The 17052-nt window shown below is 49.1% G+C and overlaps 4 protein-coding genes, 1 long non-coding RNA gene and 1 other non-coding gene across 9 annotated transcripts; 4 read left to right on the top strand and 2 right to left on the bottom strand.

Annotated features, from left to right (window-relative positions):
* Window positions 1-1005: 1005 nt before the first annotated feature.
* LBHD1 (LBH domain containing 1) lies at window positions 1006-9934 on the bottom strand. Of its 2 annotated transcripts, XM_081534774.1 has the most exons (6): window positions 7831-9934; window positions 7590-7752; window positions 6827-7054; window positions 4449-4573; window positions 2800-2897; window positions 1006-2717 (listed from the first exon to the last, which is right to left on the bottom strand). In XM_081534774.1, exons 1-6 carry the CDS (start codon window positions 7978-7980, stop codon window positions 2687-2689), a joined length of 795 nt encoding a protein of 264 aa, XP_081390900.1. In that variant the 5' UTR covers window positions 7981-9934; the 3' UTR covers window positions 1006-2686. The 2 variants fall into 2 exon arrangements, with proteins under 2 accessions (XP_081390900.1, XP_081390899.1); XM_081534773.1 differs by having other exon boundaries at window positions 7590-7980.
* On the top strand, window positions 4906-6377 carry CSKMT (citrate synthase lysine methyltransferase). Its single transcript, XM_081534776.1, has 3 exons — window positions 4906-4940; window positions 5221-5542; window positions 5705-6377. The coding sequence occupies exons 2-3, from the start codon at window positions 5476-5478 to the stop codon at window positions 6358-6360; spliced, it is 723 nt and encodes a 240-aa protein (XP_081390902.1). The 5' UTR covers window positions 4906-4940; window positions 5221-5475; the 3' UTR covers window positions 6361-6377.
* LOC145524938 (small nucleolar RNA SNORA57) lies at window positions 4995-5143 on the top strand. Its single transcript, XR_014067968.1, has one exon. It is a non-coding gene; the product is annotated as a small nucleolar RNA SNORA57 (small nucleolar RNA).
* Window positions 9935-10026: 92 nt separating the features above from the next.
* On the top strand, window positions 10027-10957 carry UQCC3 (ubiquinol-cytochrome c reductase complex assembly factor 3). Of its 2 annotated transcripts, XR_014066886.1 has the most exons (3): window positions 10027-10223; window positions 10315-10606; window positions 10710-10957. XR_014066886.1 is itself a non-coding variant. In XM_081534777.1 (2 exons), exons 1-2 carry the CDS (start codon window positions 10104-10106, stop codon window positions 10462-10464), a joined length of 270 nt encoding a protein of 89 aa, XP_081390903.1. In that variant the 5' UTR covers window positions 10027-10103; the 3' UTR covers window positions 10465-10957. The 2 variants fall into 2 exon arrangements, 1 of the variants encoding a protein (XP_081390903.1); XM_081534777.1 differs by having other exon boundaries at window positions 10315-10957.
* Window positions 10958-11837: 880 nt separating this feature from the next.
* LOC145523784 (uncharacterized) lies at window positions 11838-15601 on the top strand. The gene is made up of 2 exons (XR_014066883.1): window positions 11838-11883; window positions 12494-15601. It is a non-coding gene; the product is annotated as an uncharacterized LOC145523784 (long non-coding RNA).
* UBXN1 (UBX domain protein 1) lies at window positions 12518-15130 on the bottom strand. 2 transcript variants are annotated; one of them, XM_081534737.1, is made up of 10 exons: window positions 15098-15130; window positions 14903-14990; window positions 14711-14764; window positions 14518-14624; window positions 14362-14431; window positions 13933-14124; window positions 13787-13838; window positions 13554-13670; window positions 12830-13022; window positions 12518-12663 (listed from the first exon to the last, which is right to left on the bottom strand). In XM_081534737.1, exons 2-10 carry the CDS (start codon window positions 14959-14961, stop codon window positions 12614-12616), a joined length of 894 nt encoding a protein of 297 aa, XP_081390863.1. In that variant the 5' UTR covers window positions 14962-14990; window positions 15098-15130; the 3' UTR covers window positions 12518-12613. The 2 variants fall into 2 exon arrangements, with proteins under 2 accessions (XP_081390863.1, XP_081390864.1); XM_081534738.1 differs by having other exon boundaries at window positions 14530-14624.
* Window positions 15602-17052: the final 1451 nt, after the last annotated feature.

The following is a 17052-nucleotide window of genomic DNA, read 5'->3' as shown; positions in this document are numbered from 1 at the left end:
TTTATTTATATTTATTTGGCTACACAGGGTCTTAGTTGTGGCATGTGGGACCTAGTTCCCTGACCAGGGATCAAACCCAGGGCCCCAGCACTGACAGATCAGAGTCTTAACCACTGGACCACCAGGGCCTGACTACCTGATTTTTGTCACAAAACTCTCTTATCTAGGCTCCTCCCTTACCTCTTGGGAGCAGTCCTTCAGAGTCATCTGAGAGGCTGTCTTCTGGGCTTTTAAGTCCTCTGCAAGTCTGCCAAATCAAACATAATTCTCAACTTTTTGTTGTTGTTCTGTCGCTCTCGCGTCCGACTCTTTGCAACCCCATGAACTGCAGCACGCCAGGCTTCCCTGTCCTTCACTATCACCCAGAGTTCGCTCAAACTCATGTCCATCGAGTCAGTGATGCCATCCCACCATCTCATCCTGTTGCCCCCTTTTCCTCCTGCCCTCAGTCTTGTGTATTTTTCAGTCAACACATACTTCCTGATGATATGCCATGAGAACACAATATCCTACATCAAATTCTTCCCAGAAATGCCTAACCTACAACTAATGATGAGGAAATGTACAGAAACACTCAGACAAGCCCAGATTGTGAGATACTCTTTTATTAATTTGAGCTGGACTCTTCAAAAAATACCAAGTCATCTAAAATAAGGTAGGAGTACTGTTCTGATTTGAAGGAAACTAAAGGGGCATGACAGTTAAATACTATGTGTGATTCTTAATGGTTTCTGGATTGAGGAAACAATAAACAGTTATAAGGAATATTGTTGGGACAACTGAGGAAATTTGAATATGGAAAACTGAATTTTAGCTGTTCCAATAATGTTAAGTGTCTTAGATGTTTTGGCTATATAGAAACACACCCTTAGGGATAAAATCTCACCTGCAACTGACTTTCAAATTGTCGGGGCCAGCCGACGAGTCAACATAGGCACAACGCGGGATTCCTCGGCTGAGAAAGAAATAGACACAGACACAGCAAGACACAGACACAGACACAGCAGGGGTTGAGAGGATCACTGCAATCTGTAATGCCAGTGATGCTTGTTTATTTTTACACACAGAATTTTATACCCTTATACCAGGAAATTCTTATACAACACAATCATCAAAAATCACCTAAATAACATAAAGCTATCAATTAAGATCTCATGACTCTGTATCTCAGGACTCAGGTATCACCTAAGTAACATAAAGCTATCAATTAAGATCTCATGACTCTGTATCTCAGGACTCAGGTCGTATCTCAGGACTCAAGTCATAAAAGCCATTTGTCCTGCGTCAGATGCGCTCCAGGGGCTGCAAGAAGTTTCCTTAATAATTAATAAGAGGTGGCGGGACAGAGAGCTATGTCTGGACTTGACCCTTGAGTTAACAAGGCAGCTCCCAAAGCAGATCCTGCTTGTTGTCAGGTTGCCCCCCGCACAAATGAGTCAGCAAAGCCAACAATATGTACTTGAACACACACATATTTGCAAGCAGGTAGGGAGATCAAGCGGAGAAGGAAATGGCAACCCACTCCAGTACTCTTGCCAGGAAACTCCCATGGACGGAGGAGCCTGGTAGGCTGCAGTCCATGGGGTCGCTAAGAGTCGGACATGACTGAGCGACTTCACTTTCACTTTTCACTTTCATGCATTGGAGAAGGAAATGGCAACCCACTCCAGTGTTCTTGCCTGGAAAATCCCAGGGACGGGGGAGCCTGGTGGGCTACCGTCTATGGGGTCGCACAGAGTCGGACACGACTGAAGCGACTTAGCAGCAGCAGCAGCAGGGAGATCAAGTATAGCAAGCGAAATGTTAAAAACTGGTAAACTGAGGTAGAGTGCATACATAAGGGCTCATTGTGCTAATCTCTTAACTAAAGGTTTGAAATTTTCAAAATCCCTTCTTCTTCCAGGAAGCTTGCACTGATTAAACAGGGCAAGGAGAGAGTATGCTCTTTCCCCATTGACCACATCTCTGCACATTCAGCTTCTCACTTTAATTAACCACCCCAGCCCTGGCTTCCAACACATAGAATTTCTGAGAGTAAAAAGGGAAAAATAATGTTCACTTTATTAAAAATATAATCCAGCAATGGAAGCAGAGACAATCATGGTCACTTGTCCACCCTGGTCACACAGGGGAGGTGGCAGGGCTGTTATCAGGACCCTCGCCTCCTCTGACATCTCTACAATAATCCTCAGTTTTGTCAGAAATTTTGTCATTGGGGAGACAGGACCACCAAGGAGCTTAACTTCTTGTTGCCTTTGCTCAAGTAAGCACTGTGAGTCCTGTTTTCCAGGTGTCTTGTTTCCACACTCACGGCCCCTTTTCCTTTTCCCATCCCAATTCCTACATTTAATCACACACATCTCAGTGAGAATGAGGGGGCTTTATTACAAATGCAGTTGACTGCTTAGGACTCCCTCTCCAATTTTTCTTTTCTCCTCTCTTTTTCTCAATACATCCCTCCAGGGCAGGTCAGTAGGCCATTAGGGAAGAGGAATATGGGGAGAATGAAAAGGAGCAATGCTTTCTCCAAAATCATCTGAAATAACCATCAAGTCCTCTTGGCTCCAGCTTGAGAATCTTCTGGTGGAAGGGGTGTGAGATTCAGATTTAGCTCTTATCTTCAAGGTCCTCCATAACTACATCCTGGGGGGCTTTTGTCTTCTTTTTTGATTTGGGCTGTGGGTCACTAGTCCTGGTTGGCTTGGGAGGGGCTTCCACTGAACAAAGGAAAAGAGGAAGCATTAAAGAACCCGAATGAATCCAGGCTGCATCACCCCAACTTCTGGGCCCTAGCCTCACCTTCCATGGCTGCTTTCTCTTTCTGGGCAAGTCGGATCTGCTGGAGGAGTTTTCTGCGCTTCTTCCCAGACAGAGTAATGTTGGCACGTGCACTGGACCTAAAGGGTTGGTAGGAGCAAAAATACCAGATGAATCTGAACCAAAACAGACTACACAGTGGTTCTGGTTACTGAAAAGGTCTTTGGATCTAAGTTAAAGAACTGTTACCTTACTTAAAACTAACATTAACACATATATAAAGTAACATTTATTGCTCAAATTTAGTATAGAGTGGAAACTTCCTCCTCTCATTCTTGATATTCTGCCACCAGATATGGTAGGTTTTCCCACATCAAGTAATTCTCCGTATTCGCAGTGGACACGGACTGGGTGTCCTACAAGTATAATTTGATTTGGACACTATATACCTGGAGATGGCATCAAACACCACAGGTTAAGGACTTGGTTCCACAGGGTTTCCCCCACTTCAAATGCCAATCACAAATCCAGGTTGTCACCTAAACTTCTGATTGACCAGCCATAAATTGGGGTTCTCAGGATCCTCTTCTCAAATTCAGTCATTTGCTAGAACAGCTCACAGAACTTAGGGAAACATACTTGCATTTACTGATTTACTATAAAATACAACTCAGGAACAGTCAGATGGAAGAGAGGCATAGGACAAGATATGGAAGGGGCCAGAGTTCCCATGCCTTCTCCAGCTAAACCTTCTCAGCACCTCCACCTGTTCACCAATCAGGAACCTATCAAGAGGTTTTACAGAGCTTAATCTCCAGCACCTGCCCCCTTCCCAAAGGTCAGTGCATAGGGCTTAAATTTCCAATCCTCTAATCACTTCTTTCGGATGACCAGCCCCACCCTAAATCACTATTAGCATAAATTTGTTTTTAGTTGCTCAGTTGTGTCCAACTCTTTGCAACCCCATAGCAGCCTGCTAGGCTCCTCTGTCCATGGGGATTCTCTGGGCGAGAATATTGGAGTGGGTTGCCATGCCCTCCTCCAGGGGATCTTCCCAACCCAGGGATCAAACCCAGGTCTCCCGCATTGCAGACAGATTCTTTACCGTCTGTGCCAACAGGGAAGCCCAGTTTAAGTTTAGGTGTGCTCAAAAGGGGATCCTTTTGAAATAAAAGGCACTCTTATCACTCAGGAAATTCCAATGGCTTTAGCTCTGTCAGAAACCCGACAGGGACCAAATATATTTATTATGCCAATTCATAAAGTAAATATTATAGTAAACAAGTCAGTGAAAGAATGGGATGGGAAGTCTTCCCCAGAACCCAAGGGGCCTTGAAACTTATATGCAATATCCCACACAAGCCTTTGTGAAAATTCATCGAATGAATGATTCACCGCACACTCATGTGTACGCTTTTAAATTTACTTACAGGAAATCTGTGTGAATGTATAATGTTATTTGGGGAGGCTGGGGCCACAGCTCTCCTTAGATTCTCAGTGGCGTCCAAGAACCAACGAAAGGTTACGAGTTACAGGTATAATGAGAGGCTAACAAAGTTTAGGCACAAACTTTCCTTGCATTAATGTGAGTACACAAGGAAAGCAAAATGGTGTTAAGCTGCTCCGGAGCTCGACAAGGAGGGAAGGAAGCTTGATGGGGAGGACCCAGGGAGAGAGGGTCTGGCACTCACGCCCGCTTCTTGAGGTGGTGCCGCGTAATCAGTCCTTCGTCTATCACAGCTCCGACCACCCGATGCTTCAGTCGCCGCTCCCGGTTCAACACTCGCCGTCGCTTGAACAGCTTCTTCTTCAGCTCCTGGGGGGAGGAAAATACTTAATCAGAGGGCGGCCGCGCCCTGCGACCTGGGATGCCGCACCCGGAGACACTGGCCCATAGACTCCATCTCGGGCGAGAATAAATGCTCTGGGACGCTTGGGAAACCATGTCGGGGGTCCCAGAGTCACCGTTCGCGGCCGGTTGATCTTTCCACCCGGAGCACCCATAGCTGCGCCGCGAGGCCGGTTCCGGGTCCACGTTTCCTCTATGCGCAGGGTCCGTGTGCGTCCCGCCCTCAGCTCTGTGGTAGCCAATCGCAACTTGGGGGCGGGCCCTGGTACTATATAAACAAACCCGGCGCACGCATACGCCTTTTCGAGGGCGGCGACTGACTGAGTGTGGCTTGGTAAGCGTGGCGGTCGGGTTGGTGGTCTTGGGGACGGGGACGATCCCTGTGGACCCTCCTTTTCTTGGCGGGGGTCGGGCGTGCAGTCCCGATCCGCGTAATGTACGGAGGTAGAGGGAACGGGCTCTGGCCCCCTCGGCGTCATGTCTTCGGTACCGGCGGCCAGCAGTCCGCCGGTTCTATCCTCAAGCGCCGGGACATAGAGCTCCCAGGAGCAGGGCAGAACCGAGGTTCAGCAGACTCCTCCCGGGGGTACTCACACCTTCTCCTTTGATTTCAGGTCTGTGGAACCACCCCAAGAGCCAGAGCTGCCATATCCCCTCTTCCGCTTCCCGCTGCAAACAATAAAGGTCATTCGTACGGTACTAAGTTGGTGTCCACGTTCTTTTTTTCCGAAGCCGCAGAGTTAGGGAAGCTTTACGCGTCATTCCGCACAGCGGATTTTGCAAATCTTCATTTGGATCTCAGGCCCCAGCCGGAGTACGGGCGACATTTTCACAGAAGTTTCTTTGGGCAACCTTGCCGGCACCCCCGGATGGCTGCCTTGCGCCGAACCCTCCATCTGGCGAGCCTGGCGGCGGGGACGCGCCGCTCCGTGGCGGGTAGGGAAGGTGGAGAGTGGGAGGGCAAGCCGGGCTCTTCGTTACCCAGGACTCTGGTCATTGAAATTATGACGCTTAAAACCCCAGGGCACATGGTGCCGATTTTGCAGCAGTTTGATAGAACCGGGCTCTGGGTGATGCGTGTCCTCCCCTCGTCCGCAGGTTCCCTGGCTGGTAGCTGCCTGGCGGACCGCTCCCTCTGGGATAAGCTCCATGCCCAACCCCGTCAGGGCAGCGCCCGCACCTTCGACTGGTTCTTTGGATACGAAGAAGCCCAGGGGCTCCTACTGCCGCTGTTGGAGAAGGCACGGGCTGCCTGTCCACCCCGGGTGTTGGACGTGGGATGTGGGACCTCCAGCTTGTGTACAGGCCTCTATACCAAATGTCCGCACCCCGTGGACGTGTTGGGGGTGGACTTCTCTCCTGTAGCTGTGGCCCACATGAACAGTCTCCTGGAAGGTGGCCAAGGCCAAACACCCCTGTGCCCTGGACACCCTGACTCAAGCCTCCATTTCATGCAGGCTGATGGGCAGAATCTGCAGCCAGTGGCTTCCTCAGGCTCCTTCCAGCTAGTACTGGACAAGGGCACCTGGGATGCTGTTGCCCGAGGTGGTCTGCCTGGGGCTTACCAGCTGCTGGCAGAATGTCTGAGAGTCCTAAGCCCCCAGGGAACCCTGATTCAGTTCTCAGATGAGGATCCTGATGTGCGGCTGCCCTGCCTAGAGAAAGGGTCCCAGGGCTGGACTGTGACTGTGCAGGAGCTGGGCCCTTTCAGGGGCATGACCTACTTTGCTTACATGATTCAAGACTCTGATTAAAGAGGTTTTAAACCTGATCTGAGTGTTTTCTGTTGGGTGAGGAGGTGGAGAAAACTTTTGCCTTTGCAAGATGACTGGAAAATTTGGGTCCTGCTTTCCACATTTATTAGGGTGCACCTAGTACTGAATATTTCTGTGCCCCATTTACTCACCTGCAAGGCTGGAATAATACCTGAAGTTTTGTGATTACATACAATTGACAGGTGAAACATTTAGCAGTGCCAAGCATAAAATGAGTGCTAAATAGAAAAGGTAGAAGTGGATTATTTCCCATCCCCAACTAGTTGAACTCTTAAAAGCACAGATGAGAATTATTAATCCAGATTCCTTAACTATCACCGGTGTGACCCTGGGGTCTAACCTTTAAGCCTCATTTTTCTTACTTGTAGATGGGGAAGACTGAAGGGATGGATGGAAGAGTTTCAAAAACCTAGGTAAAATGTTTGAGCGAGAAAGTGATACTTACCGTCAAAGCTCCTGGGAGGCAGGAAATGTGAATATTCCACAAAGCAGCTTCTGCAGACATGGGAGCTTGATGGTGGGTCCCAGAGAGGACAGGGATTGGGGGCTTCCTGACATTCTGTGTCCTCTGGGATCCAGGAGGCATCTTGACCTACCCGTTCCTGCCCCCAGCTGAGTTCTGGGTTAAAGGTTCTTAAGGGAGACTTAGGGTCCAGGGAGCTCCAAGTCCAGCCTGTGGGCAGGGAGTTAAAGAACCCATTAACAGTGAAAAATACATAATAAAAGAACAGTGAAAAATATACCTGTACCTGACTGGATTTCTTAAAAGGTAAATTTGTTTAACTCTTTTTGCTTATAAAAATAATACAGCAATTGAAGAGCCTAACTATCCCACAAGCTGTGCAGCATGGCGGCCAAAAAAAAACTTCATCAACTTTGGCAGCCACTTTGACTTCTTCATTTTTTTGGCCAAGCTGCATGGCACATGGGAGCTTAATTCCACCACTGGGGATCGAAACTGCGCCCTCTCCTCCCCTTCCCCGAGGTGGAAGCTCAGAGTCCCAACCACTGGATCTGGACCTGGACCTTCAAGGAAGTCCCTCAGCCACCTTGACTTTTATCTCCCACCTCTACATTTCTCTTCTCGATGGTTACTGAGCACCTACTGTGTGCTGCTTAATGCAGGGGACATAACTAAGTTGTCCCTCTTGTTCTGCTTAGAACATTCAGTTCACAACAGCCCCATTTGAATGAGCCTGCTCCCTCACCTTGTTCTTCACTTCGGTCCTGGAAGAACACCTCGACCTCCTCTTCCTCATCGTCAGTCAGCAGCAGCAGCTCCTCGTGTGGCCACCGGAGCTCCCCACTCTCTTCACTCACCTCAGAGGCTTCCACCACAATGGAGGGGAGGCGGGTCTGTGGACACACAACCTGGATGGGCACAGATGGGGAACTGGGCCAAAGTGGAGAATGAACCAACAGCAGGACACAAGGTGGGAAAGTACTAACCTGAACATCCTGGTGACCTTCAACTCTGTCAATTTCTCCTCTGTCCTTCCAAAGCGGATTGGCCAGTCTAGGACTTTCTGGATGCTGGGAAGAGCCTGGGCTATCTCTAGGCCAAGGCCCGTCCTCACTGCTCCCTGGCACAAGGGCCATGGGTGCTGATTGTAGAATGTAGGGAGGTTGAACTCAGTAGAGTACCCCTGCCCAGTGCGCCCTACAGACTGCTCCTTTAATCGCTCTGGACCTGAGCCCCTTAATCACTTCTGAGGAGAGGAGGCTGACGTGTAAGGAGATTATGGGCCTTCCAGGGGAGGGGACAATCCCAGGAGGTGGGATGAAGTGAAGTGCTAGTCGCTCAGTCGTGTGAGACTCTTTGCAACCCTATGGACTGTATAGCCTGCCAGGCTTCTCTGTCCATGGGATTCTCCAGGCAAGAATACTGGAGTGGGTAGTCATTTCCTTCTCCAGGAGGATCTTCCACATTGCAGGCAGATTATTTACGGTCTGAGCCACAAAGGAAGCACACTCACTCTGTGGTGACGCAGGGAAAGGCAGGAGGAGTAGGAGTTAAGGAGGGCATTTGGATTAAAGCCTTGTGAGTAAAGAGCTTTGATAATGAGTTTGAAATTTCCTGATTCTTACAGGGTCTCCCAAATTGACAAGTTTCTTGGTATCTTATTTAATGAATATTTTTATAATGTCAAAAAAAACACAACGTGAGAGTTGCAAGTGAAGTTTTATTTGGGGCAAAATGAAGGCTGCAGCCCAGGAGACAGTCCCTCAGATGGGTCTGAGAGACTGCTCCAAAGAGGCAGTGGGGAAAGTCAAAATAGACGATTTTGGTGAAGGGGGAGTTCAGTGCAATCAAGCACTCATTTTATAAAAGGTTTTCTGCTAGTCAGGAGGAGGAGCTGACATCACCATGAAGGGATTTAGTGCTTTTCTAGATATGAGGAGATGCAAGAAATGAGATCATGAAATCAGTTCCTGAAAATATCGAACTATCTAAAAGACCTGTTCCACCAGTTTCCCTGGGGCACAGAGTGCCTCACTCTCCACCCTGAATTCCCTTTAGGGAGTGTCAAGGTCAGCAGCTGCAGCAACACAGGCAGATGGCAAATGCCCTTCTTGTTTTTGTTCATTCAGCTCAGTCATGTCTGACTCTGTGACCCTATGGACTTCAGCACACTAGGCTTCCCTGTCCATCACCAACTCCTGAAGCTTGCTCAAACTCACATTGATCCAATCAGTGATGCCATCCACCCATCCAACAGTGACTGTTGCTGTTCAGTCACTGGCAAATGCTCTTGGCAAGTGCCAATCTGTAGTTGATACTAGGAATTGTTTTAAATGCTTTTCATATAAATTGTTTAACTATCCTAAAATTGTGAGATGTTGTTGGTCAACCACTAAGTCATGGCTGACCCTTTGTGACCTCATGGACTGCAGCATGCCTGGCTTCCCTGTCCTTCACTATCTCCCAGAGTTTGCTCAAATTCATGTCCATTGACATGTCCGTATGTACTGTTATTAGCCTCATTTTCCGACACAGAAATCGGCAAACAAAGAACTTCAATGACTTATCCAGAGTCACACAACTAAGACGTGTTTTCTTCACCAAACTAGAATTCGGTAGGTTACACAACATCCGTGGTTTTCATGGTTTAATACAAACAAACAAAAAAAGCCGAGATTACACACCTTAAAGAGAAAGGCAATGTTTGCTTTTACCAAGTAAAATAAAAGGAAAATGTTTTAATATATCCTTTTCCCCATCCGGTACACTTGGTTTTTCAGTTTTTGTTCAGGATTGAAGAGACTGGAGGGAGTCAACAGACTGATGTTTATAAACATGTGGACGACCATTACATACTGCAGTATTGGATAAAGCACAAGTAATCCTAGGGAACTACAGAGCACAGGCTTAGCCCTCTATTGATCTGGACATTCCGGAACTGGGCAATTATAAAACTCACAGTAACCATGGAAACACTCTCCCGTTAGCAATCCTACTCGGGATTTCATGACAAGGGGTCCCACTCTCAGCGCTGGGTCCCAACACCTCTCGACGCGCTCAACCTTCTCAACTAAACCTAATTTTAAGACCTAGATGCTTCAGATTCGAAACGTTTCTCTGGGTAGGTCCTCTCTAGCCCGGGCCCGTCTCTATGATTTCTTGTGTGGGGCGCTCTAGCCTGCGCAGATTGAGACGTCGCGGCGGCCTTGCTAGGCTATTGGAGGCTCCAGAGGTCGCCTCGCTAGTCGCGCGGTAGACCATGGAGACCCTACGCAAGCTGCTGCTCGCCGGCGCAATGCTGGGCGCCGGGGCTGGCGTGGGCACCGCGCTCTTTGCCCTTGTGACCCCCGGAGAGGAGCGGAAGCAGGCGATGCTGAAGGTGGGAGCAGTTGGGGAGGCAGAGGTGGGGTGGGCGGGTAGAGAACCGCGGGCTGGTGGCCGGGGCTGCGACCCACTCTTTCTGCCCGCAGGAGATGCCAGAGCAGGACCCAAGGCGCAGGGACGAGGCGGCCAGGACCAAACAGTTACTGCTGGCCACTCTGCAGGAAGCAGCGGCCACGCAAGAGAACGTCGCCTGGAGAAAGAACTGGATGAGTGGCGGCGGCGGGAGGTCGGCCTGAGACAGAACCTACCCGCCCGGGCGCCGGGACTTATGCTGCAGCGCAGGCGCCCAAGCCGGCCTGACTCCTCCTTGGGCCGGCGGGGAGTCCAGACCCGGATGCCAAGCGCAGGCTTCTCCGGGACTTGGGGAGCTGCCGCCTGGTGAGCGCGCTCTCTCCCAAAGCTTGCACGGACTACGTTTTAACGTACACATCGCGGGCTGTGGCTAACTGAAGGAACCAATAAATCATGTTCCTCCATCCAGAGAGTGAGCCCTGCGGTTGGACGCCCATAAAAGCCAAGTGTCCTGCGGGTCGGTGCTGCGGCCTGGCTGGAGTGCGGCTGCCGCCTGCCACGCCCGCCCTATGTGAGGCTGAAGCCCAATCAGCAGAGCGACGACATTTTCAAAACACAAGTCAGGTCCTGTGGTTTGTGTGAGTGGATAACCAAATGATGTTCTTGAAATTATAAGTAGCCTGGAAACTCTTGTGCAATAAACACCCATAGAGGACACTTTGGGTTCCTGTCTTTCGAATGAGGTTGAAGAGGGGCTTCTAGCAATTAACATGTGCCATGATATCCTCTATGGCCTTAACTGAAGTTTTGGTGGCCACTGTGGTACTAGTAAATAAAACGGAGTGTACTTTGAGACAGATCTTGTTTCAACTCCTGTATGTTACAGAACCTCTCTGAGCTTCAGTCCTCCTGTTCCATTTGTGCTAAGTCACTTCAGTCCTGTCTGACTCTGCGACCCTATGGACTGTAGCCTGCCAGCTCTCCATAGGGTTCTCCAGACAAGAATACTGGAGTGAGTTGCCATTTCCTTCTCCAGGGGATCTTCCCAACCCAGGGACCAAACCAGCGTCTCTTACATCTCCTACGTTGGTGGGGGGTGGGGTTGTTCTTTACCACTAGGGCCACCTGGGAAGTCCTGATCATAAAGGTGATAATTATCTTGAGAGTTGTGGTCAAAAGGTGAACTTAGGACTGTAAGTGCCAGGCACAGGGCAACCTCTCACTAAATGCACTGGGGCTTTCCTCCCATAGGGTGTTCATTACAGTGGTTTTCAGTCTCTGAATCTGGTCATAGAATCTATTGGAGATGCCACTGATGGGATGAGGTAAAGCTGTCACTGCAGTGGCAGCCCCATAGCCAAGTCAGTAAGTTCACTCCCCTTTTTATTTTTCTGTCCTGTGGTTCCAAACTATTGCAACGGTGGGGGTGCAGGGGAGGCTGTTTTCATTAAAGCTGGAACACTACATAAAGCTTGGTAACACCGAGGTCTGATCCCACATATGAGCAGTGGTGCAGTTTTGTGCTTCTAGATTGTGAAGTCATAAACAATTTGTCAGGTGTGATCTTTTAAGTTTAGTTGTGGCCTCTATCCTAGCCAGGGTATGAGGAAGGAGGCAGCTGCTTGAGGGAGCACGATGATGAGGTGAGCAGCAACAGCAATAGGGGCTAGAATGCAGGAGCCTGGCAGTTCAGATCCTGAGCCTGAAAGGCTCCCCACGAGTGTGTTCAGGTTCTACTACTTGCTACCTGTGTCAGTTTGAACAAGGCATGCGCTTTCACATGCCAGTCTCTAAAATGGGATAATTGTACCCACTGCTAGATAATAGTGCTTTCATATCTCAGTTAATACAAATATAGTACTTAAAAACTGTGTAGTACATATTAAGTACTCAATACTTTTTGTGAATGGCCCCATTTTAAAAACTACCCTTTTAGTAGCTAGTAACTGGGGACTCGTTAGGTGTCATGCACCGTGCTAAAGCATTACGTAATCCCCACAACCCCAAATAAAAGGTACTATTATCCAGGTTTTACTAAAGAAGAAACTAGACTTAAGCAGTCAAGGCACATGGCTAGTAAAGATTTCAAGCTTAGGTACTGTCTTACTCATAGAGAAAAAAGTGCTATCCAATGTACGCCCCACTTTAACCTCCCAGGCAACTAATCAGACCCGGAGATTAGAAACAAGTCTCCCTTGGAAATTTAAGATAAAGCATAGTGTCTATTCTGAAAGCCTTTGTTGTCTCTCCCAGCCATTCAGGAAGGAGTCAGGCACATACAGAACTCAAGAGAGTCTATTTATTAAGAAGGCAATGTCAGTGCTTTATCAAAGATGAAGAGAGGTCAGAGAGGGATGGTGGGATAAAGGCCTCTCAGCCGGGACATTTCTTGGCCACAATGAGGACAGCAGAAGGCACAAGTCCTGAAGATGGAAGAAAACAGATTTGAACCCAAAGATATCTGCTTCCCCCTACCGCCCCATATTCTGCCCTCACACCATCTCTATACAAAGTCCCTTCTTTGCATCCCTTCTCTTCTCAAGCATCCCCCATCCCCCAAGTCCTGGTTTCGGATGCCACATGTCATACCCAGCTCCTGCAGAGGCCGCTCCATGTCAGCCTCTGAGAAGGCCCGCCGGGGGAAGCCACTGAGCAACTGCACAGGGTCCTGGCCCCCGCCTAGCTCCTCCCCACGGTGGAGCTCCACGTAGAGCCTCACAGCTGCCAGCTGTTCCCGTGCCCGGAACGTCTGGGTCAGTGAAGTCCCATCTGGCAGTCGGACCTAAAAGGCAAGAGAAAGATACAGTATTCTGAATGTCATAACTGAGTGAGGTGCCCAAGTAAGGAAAAAGAGCAAAGTTGGCTTCTCCTTCCACTTAAGAGAGACTGGACCAGGATAATTACTATTGAAAGCATCTAATGAACAACCACTTAAGATGCACTTTACTCAGCACTGAAGAAAGAGACCCCTGGCTCCTTCACAATTTAAGGAAAACACATACAAAATTACATAAAACATCTGGATAGATACCACATCATGCAAACAGCTGCATAATCTAAATGAAAACACTATGAACAAGTAAAAAGGGAACTGCTGAGTAAGAGAGAGGTATGGGTTTAAATAAGACAGGGGCAAGTGAAATTTGATACCTTCCCTCAGAGCAGAGGAGGTAGGATTTCAAAAGTCATTTACAAAGAAGGGAGAGGTTTGGCAAAGGGAACATAACTGAAAAAAGCTCTGGGCTGGGCTTGGTTGGATGCCCTGTAAGACAACAAAGGGTCCCAGGAGCAAGACTGGAATCCGAATCAGTACCTGTATGCGACATTGGTCATACTCCCGCTTCATGGGAGGCTCCCGGCTGGGAGAGGAGGGAACAGGGCCTGGCTCTGTTGCTGGTGGGGATGGCTGAGAACTCACATTACCACCATACTAGAAGACAAAGTTAAATAATCAGGCACTAAGCCCATCCTTGCCCTCTGAAGCTAGAAAAGGGGATTTACTGGCCCCTCCACTTCACCATCGTGGGTTTCCACCCAATCACCTACCTTCTTGGCTCTCTCTGCTTTGTCCCTTTCGATCTTTTCTCGAACTCTTTGTCTGGAATGCAGACACGACACAAGGAGGTCAGACATTGACAAAGCAAATCTGGATTCCTCTCCCATGTCTTAGCCAACACTCCCAGAAGCCAGACCTGGCTGCTAACTCTTCAGCCTTTTCCCTCCTCCGCTCTTCAGCAGCTCGGCGCATCTCATCTTCCTGTAGCCTCTGTCGGGCAGCTGATAACTCCTGCCCTTGTCTCCTGCGCTGCCGTTCTCGTTCCAATGCCTCCCGCTCCTCTCTTTCTTCACGCTCCCGCTGCTTTTGGGCTACCAGTTCCAGCATCCTATGTTGCAGAAAGGAAACCATTCAAGAGACATGTACATAAATTGGGAAAGTGAGTTAATAACAAGGGATTCAGAAAACAAAATCCAGGAACACAGTCCCAAAACAGATACAAAAAAAACAAAGAAAGAAAAGGCCAAGAAAAAAAGAATGTAGAAAGTAAGAGTTCTTCGACCACATTTGTGTACTGGGGAGAGGTGGAAAGTGACTCTCAGAAACGTGAGCTTGTTCTTCATACCTCTTAGTCTGTTCCTGTCTTTCCTCTTCAGTCAAAACAGGTTTGCCTTCTCCCACTGCAGGCCCAGGTCCTACAAACAAACAATCAGTATCATTACCCGTTCATCCTCCTCCTCGGACCCTTCTGAATAATCACATTGTTTTCCTCAGTCAGGACCTTTGGGGCCACCTTGCTCCGAGGGGGTGGGTTCCCGTCCCAGGACATGTCCAAGGGGGGTGGCTAGTGGTTCATCCACATCGGGGTCGTCTTCGTGCTCCATCAACCTGGCAGGGAAAGTCAGGAGGGAGGTTAACGCTCAGGCCGCCCTCCCAGCCGTTCCCCATCCCCTGCCACCGGTCTGAGCGCTCACCAGTCCATCGCAGCCTCGATGCCCTGGTTCCCTGTGAGGGCCAGAGCCTTCTCCCTGAGGGCAGAAACACCGTGAATAGCGCCCACGAGCCATGGCGACTATCAGGCTGGGGCGTAGAGCCTGAGGCCAGACTGGGGTAAAGGCCTGGACAGGTGAGCGACCCCGCGGCCCTGGGTTAGGGGGCTCCCTTACGCGCGTCCCGTGGGGAAGCCCATCTCGATGAGACTCTCCAGAGCCGTCAGCTCCGCCATGACGCCGCCACCGCCGCTTCCGCGGGGACCTGGAGAGAGGGGAGAGCGAAGACGGCGAAGGGGGTCAGCGCGAGGCGCCTCCCACCAGCGCCCAACCCTGCCCGCGACAGCCCCGGCCGGGTGCTTGCTCACTCACCGGCTGCGGACCAGCGCGGACACCTACGAGAAGAAAGCCTAAGCGAGGCGGAAGTGCCCGAATCTGTTTGGGTCACGTGGAGGTGGACGTGGACGGGTGCCGCCGAGTGCCAGAAAACGCCGGCCTGGCCCCGCTGAGGGAACGCGGATGGGCGGCGCCTGGGAGTCGCATTCTAGGAGGCCGCCCACAACCCTCAGCCCAAGTCCGGGCACCCGGCTGTGCTAGAGAAAAAGGACGATGCTGTCCTGAAACCCATGGGCGAATGAAGACAGCTCTCCAGATGGCCCCTAAGCGCAACCGGTTGGAAAGTTATATAGCAGTGTTTATCAGGAGCCCTTAGAGATGTATGCACCCTTTGACCTATTCATCCTCTCCGGGGAATTGAGCCTCCTCCGCTCGACTGCCACAGGGGATCTTTGCAAAACGCAATAACAGATCTTGTCATCACCTCCCGGGTTAAGACTTCTCCATGACACCTCAGTCACCTAAATGGCTTCCTCCTACCGTCTCTTGTTAATTCTCCATCTGTAAAGCGAGAATAACAATAGCACCAACCTTACGTGTCTGACAAGCTGAACTGGGTAAAGGCAGTTAGCACGGAGTTCATCCTCCACTGCTTGAGAGTAACTTGTGCAGATTGCAAAACAGACCCTTTTTTTCTTGGCAGCATGGCATGTGGGATTTTAGTTCCCTGACCAGAGATCGAATTTGCATTCCTGTGATGAAAGTGCCTCAGCTTAACCACTGAACCACGATGGAAGCTCCTGCGGTTTGCTTTCTAAGGGAAGCCTGCTTTGACCACCCCATCTCTATCTCCCAGCACCAGTATTTTCTGTATTAGCATTTGTCCCCCTGCTGTGTAGTCTTGTTGATTAGTTAGCTCTCCACTGCTACCTAGGCTATTAGGTCACTTAAGTTAAAACTCACTTTCATTATCCTTATTTATTTATTTGAACAAGCCATAGGCATGTGAGATCTCAGTTCCCCACTAGGGAGCTAACCTGTGCCCTCTGCAGTGAAAACACAGATCCTTAACCACTGGAAGCCAGGGAAGTCCCTAAAACTTACTTTTAAATGTTTATTAGAGGCAGACTAATAATAAGTTGCTGATATCGATAGTAGATGTACTAGAGAATTTTATATGGTTAATTCATATTTAATCATCCCAACAATCCATATGATGTAGATACTGTTAGTAGTCACAGGAAACACAGAAAGTTGAGATAATTTACCAAAGGTGACAGAGATGGTAAAGTAGCAGAGCTAGGATTCAAACCCATGCAGTATGTGATCTCGAATGACTAAGCTGTGCTGTCTGTCTGTAGTGGAGTCAAGAGCATCAGCTTTGGAGTTGGACAACTTGGGCTGAAATCCTGACTCAACTCCTTACTTGTAGCTTCAAAATGTTTAGAACCTCAAACTTCTCATTTGTGAAAAAGTAACTCCATCTCTTGGAATGGTTGTGATAGAAATTAAGTGAGAATGTACGTAAAGCGTGTCTTCATGGATTTTGTTTTTTGGCTTTGCTGCACGAGGCACGTGGCCTGTGGGATCTTAGTTCCCCGACCAGGGATCGAACCTGTTTTTCCTGTGGTGTAAGTGTAGAATCTTAACCACTGGACTACTAGGGAAGTCTCTAAAGTGAGTCTTTAATAATAAGACAGTAGGTAAGAAAAATTATGAAAAAAATGAGGGAGTAGACCCTCATTATTTGTAAATGACTCATTGGAAAAAACCCTGATGCTGGGAAAGATTGAATGCGGGAGGAGAAGGGAATGACAGAGGATAAGATGGTTGGATGGCATCACTGACTTGATGGATATGAGTTTGTGTAAGCTCCAGGAATTGGTGATGGGCAGGGAAGCCTGGCGTGCTGCAGTCCATGGGGTCGCAAAGAGTTGGACAGGACTGAGTGACTGAACTGAACTGAACTGAAATGCTGAGGAAATACAGGA

This window comes from Giraffa tippelskirchi, chromosome 10 (genome assembly GCF_054371585.1).
Source record: "Giraffa tippelskirchi isolate mGirTip1 chromosome 10, T2T-mGirTip1v1.2.pri, whole genome shotgun sequence".
Lineage (NCBI taxonomy): Eukaryota > Metazoa > Chordata > Mammalia > Artiodactyla > Giraffidae > Giraffa > Giraffa tippelskirchi.
This window is presented reverse-complemented; position numbering and strand designations above follow the sequence as displayed.

Excerpts from the sequence above, each read along its gene's own strand:
- CSKMT (XM_081534776.1), top strand. The coding sequence starts at position 5,476 with ATGGCTGCCTTGCGCCGAACCCTCCATCTGGCGAGCCTGGCGGCGGGG. Across the intron at positions 5,543-5,704 it reads GACGCGCCGCTCCGTGGCGG|GTTCCCTGGCTGGTAGCTGC; the intron begins GTAGGGAAGGTG and ends CCTCGTCCGCAG.
- LBHD1 (XM_081534773.1), bottom strand. The coding sequence starts at position 7,980 with ATGGCCCTTGTGCCAGGGAGCAGTGAGGACGGGCCTTGGCCTAGAGAT. Across the intron at positions 7,055-7,589 it reads GGACCGAAGTGAAGAACAAG|GCTGGACTTGGAGCTCCCTG; the intron begins GTGAGGGAGCAG and ends CCCTGCCCACAG. Across the intron at positions 2,718-2,799 it reads AGAGAAAGCAGCCATGGAAG|TGGAAGCCCCTCCCAAGCCA; the intron begins GTGAGGCTAGGG and ends TCCTTTGTTCAG.
- UQCC3 (XM_081534777.1), top strand. The coding sequence starts at position 10,104 with ATGGAGACCCTACGCAAGCTGCTGCTCGCCGGCGCAATGCTGGGCGCC. Across the intron at positions 10,224-10,314 it reads GGAAGCAGGCGATGCTGAAG|GAGATGCCAGAGCAGGACCC; the intron begins GTGGGAGCAGTT and ends TTCTGCCCGCAG.
- UBXN1 (XM_081534737.1), bottom strand. The coding sequence starts at position 14,961 with ATGGCGGAGCTGACGGCTCTGGAGAGTCTCATCGAGATGGGCTTCCCC. Across the intron at positions 13,839-13,932 it reads GCTGAAGAGTTAGCAGCCAG|ACAAAGAGTTCGAGAAAAGA; the intron begins GTCTGGCTTCTG and ends TCTGCATTCCAG. Across the intron at positions 13,023-13,553 it reads ATGACCAATGTCGCATACAG|GTCCGACTGCCAGATGGGAC; the intron begins GTACTGATTCGG and ends CTTGCCTTTTAG.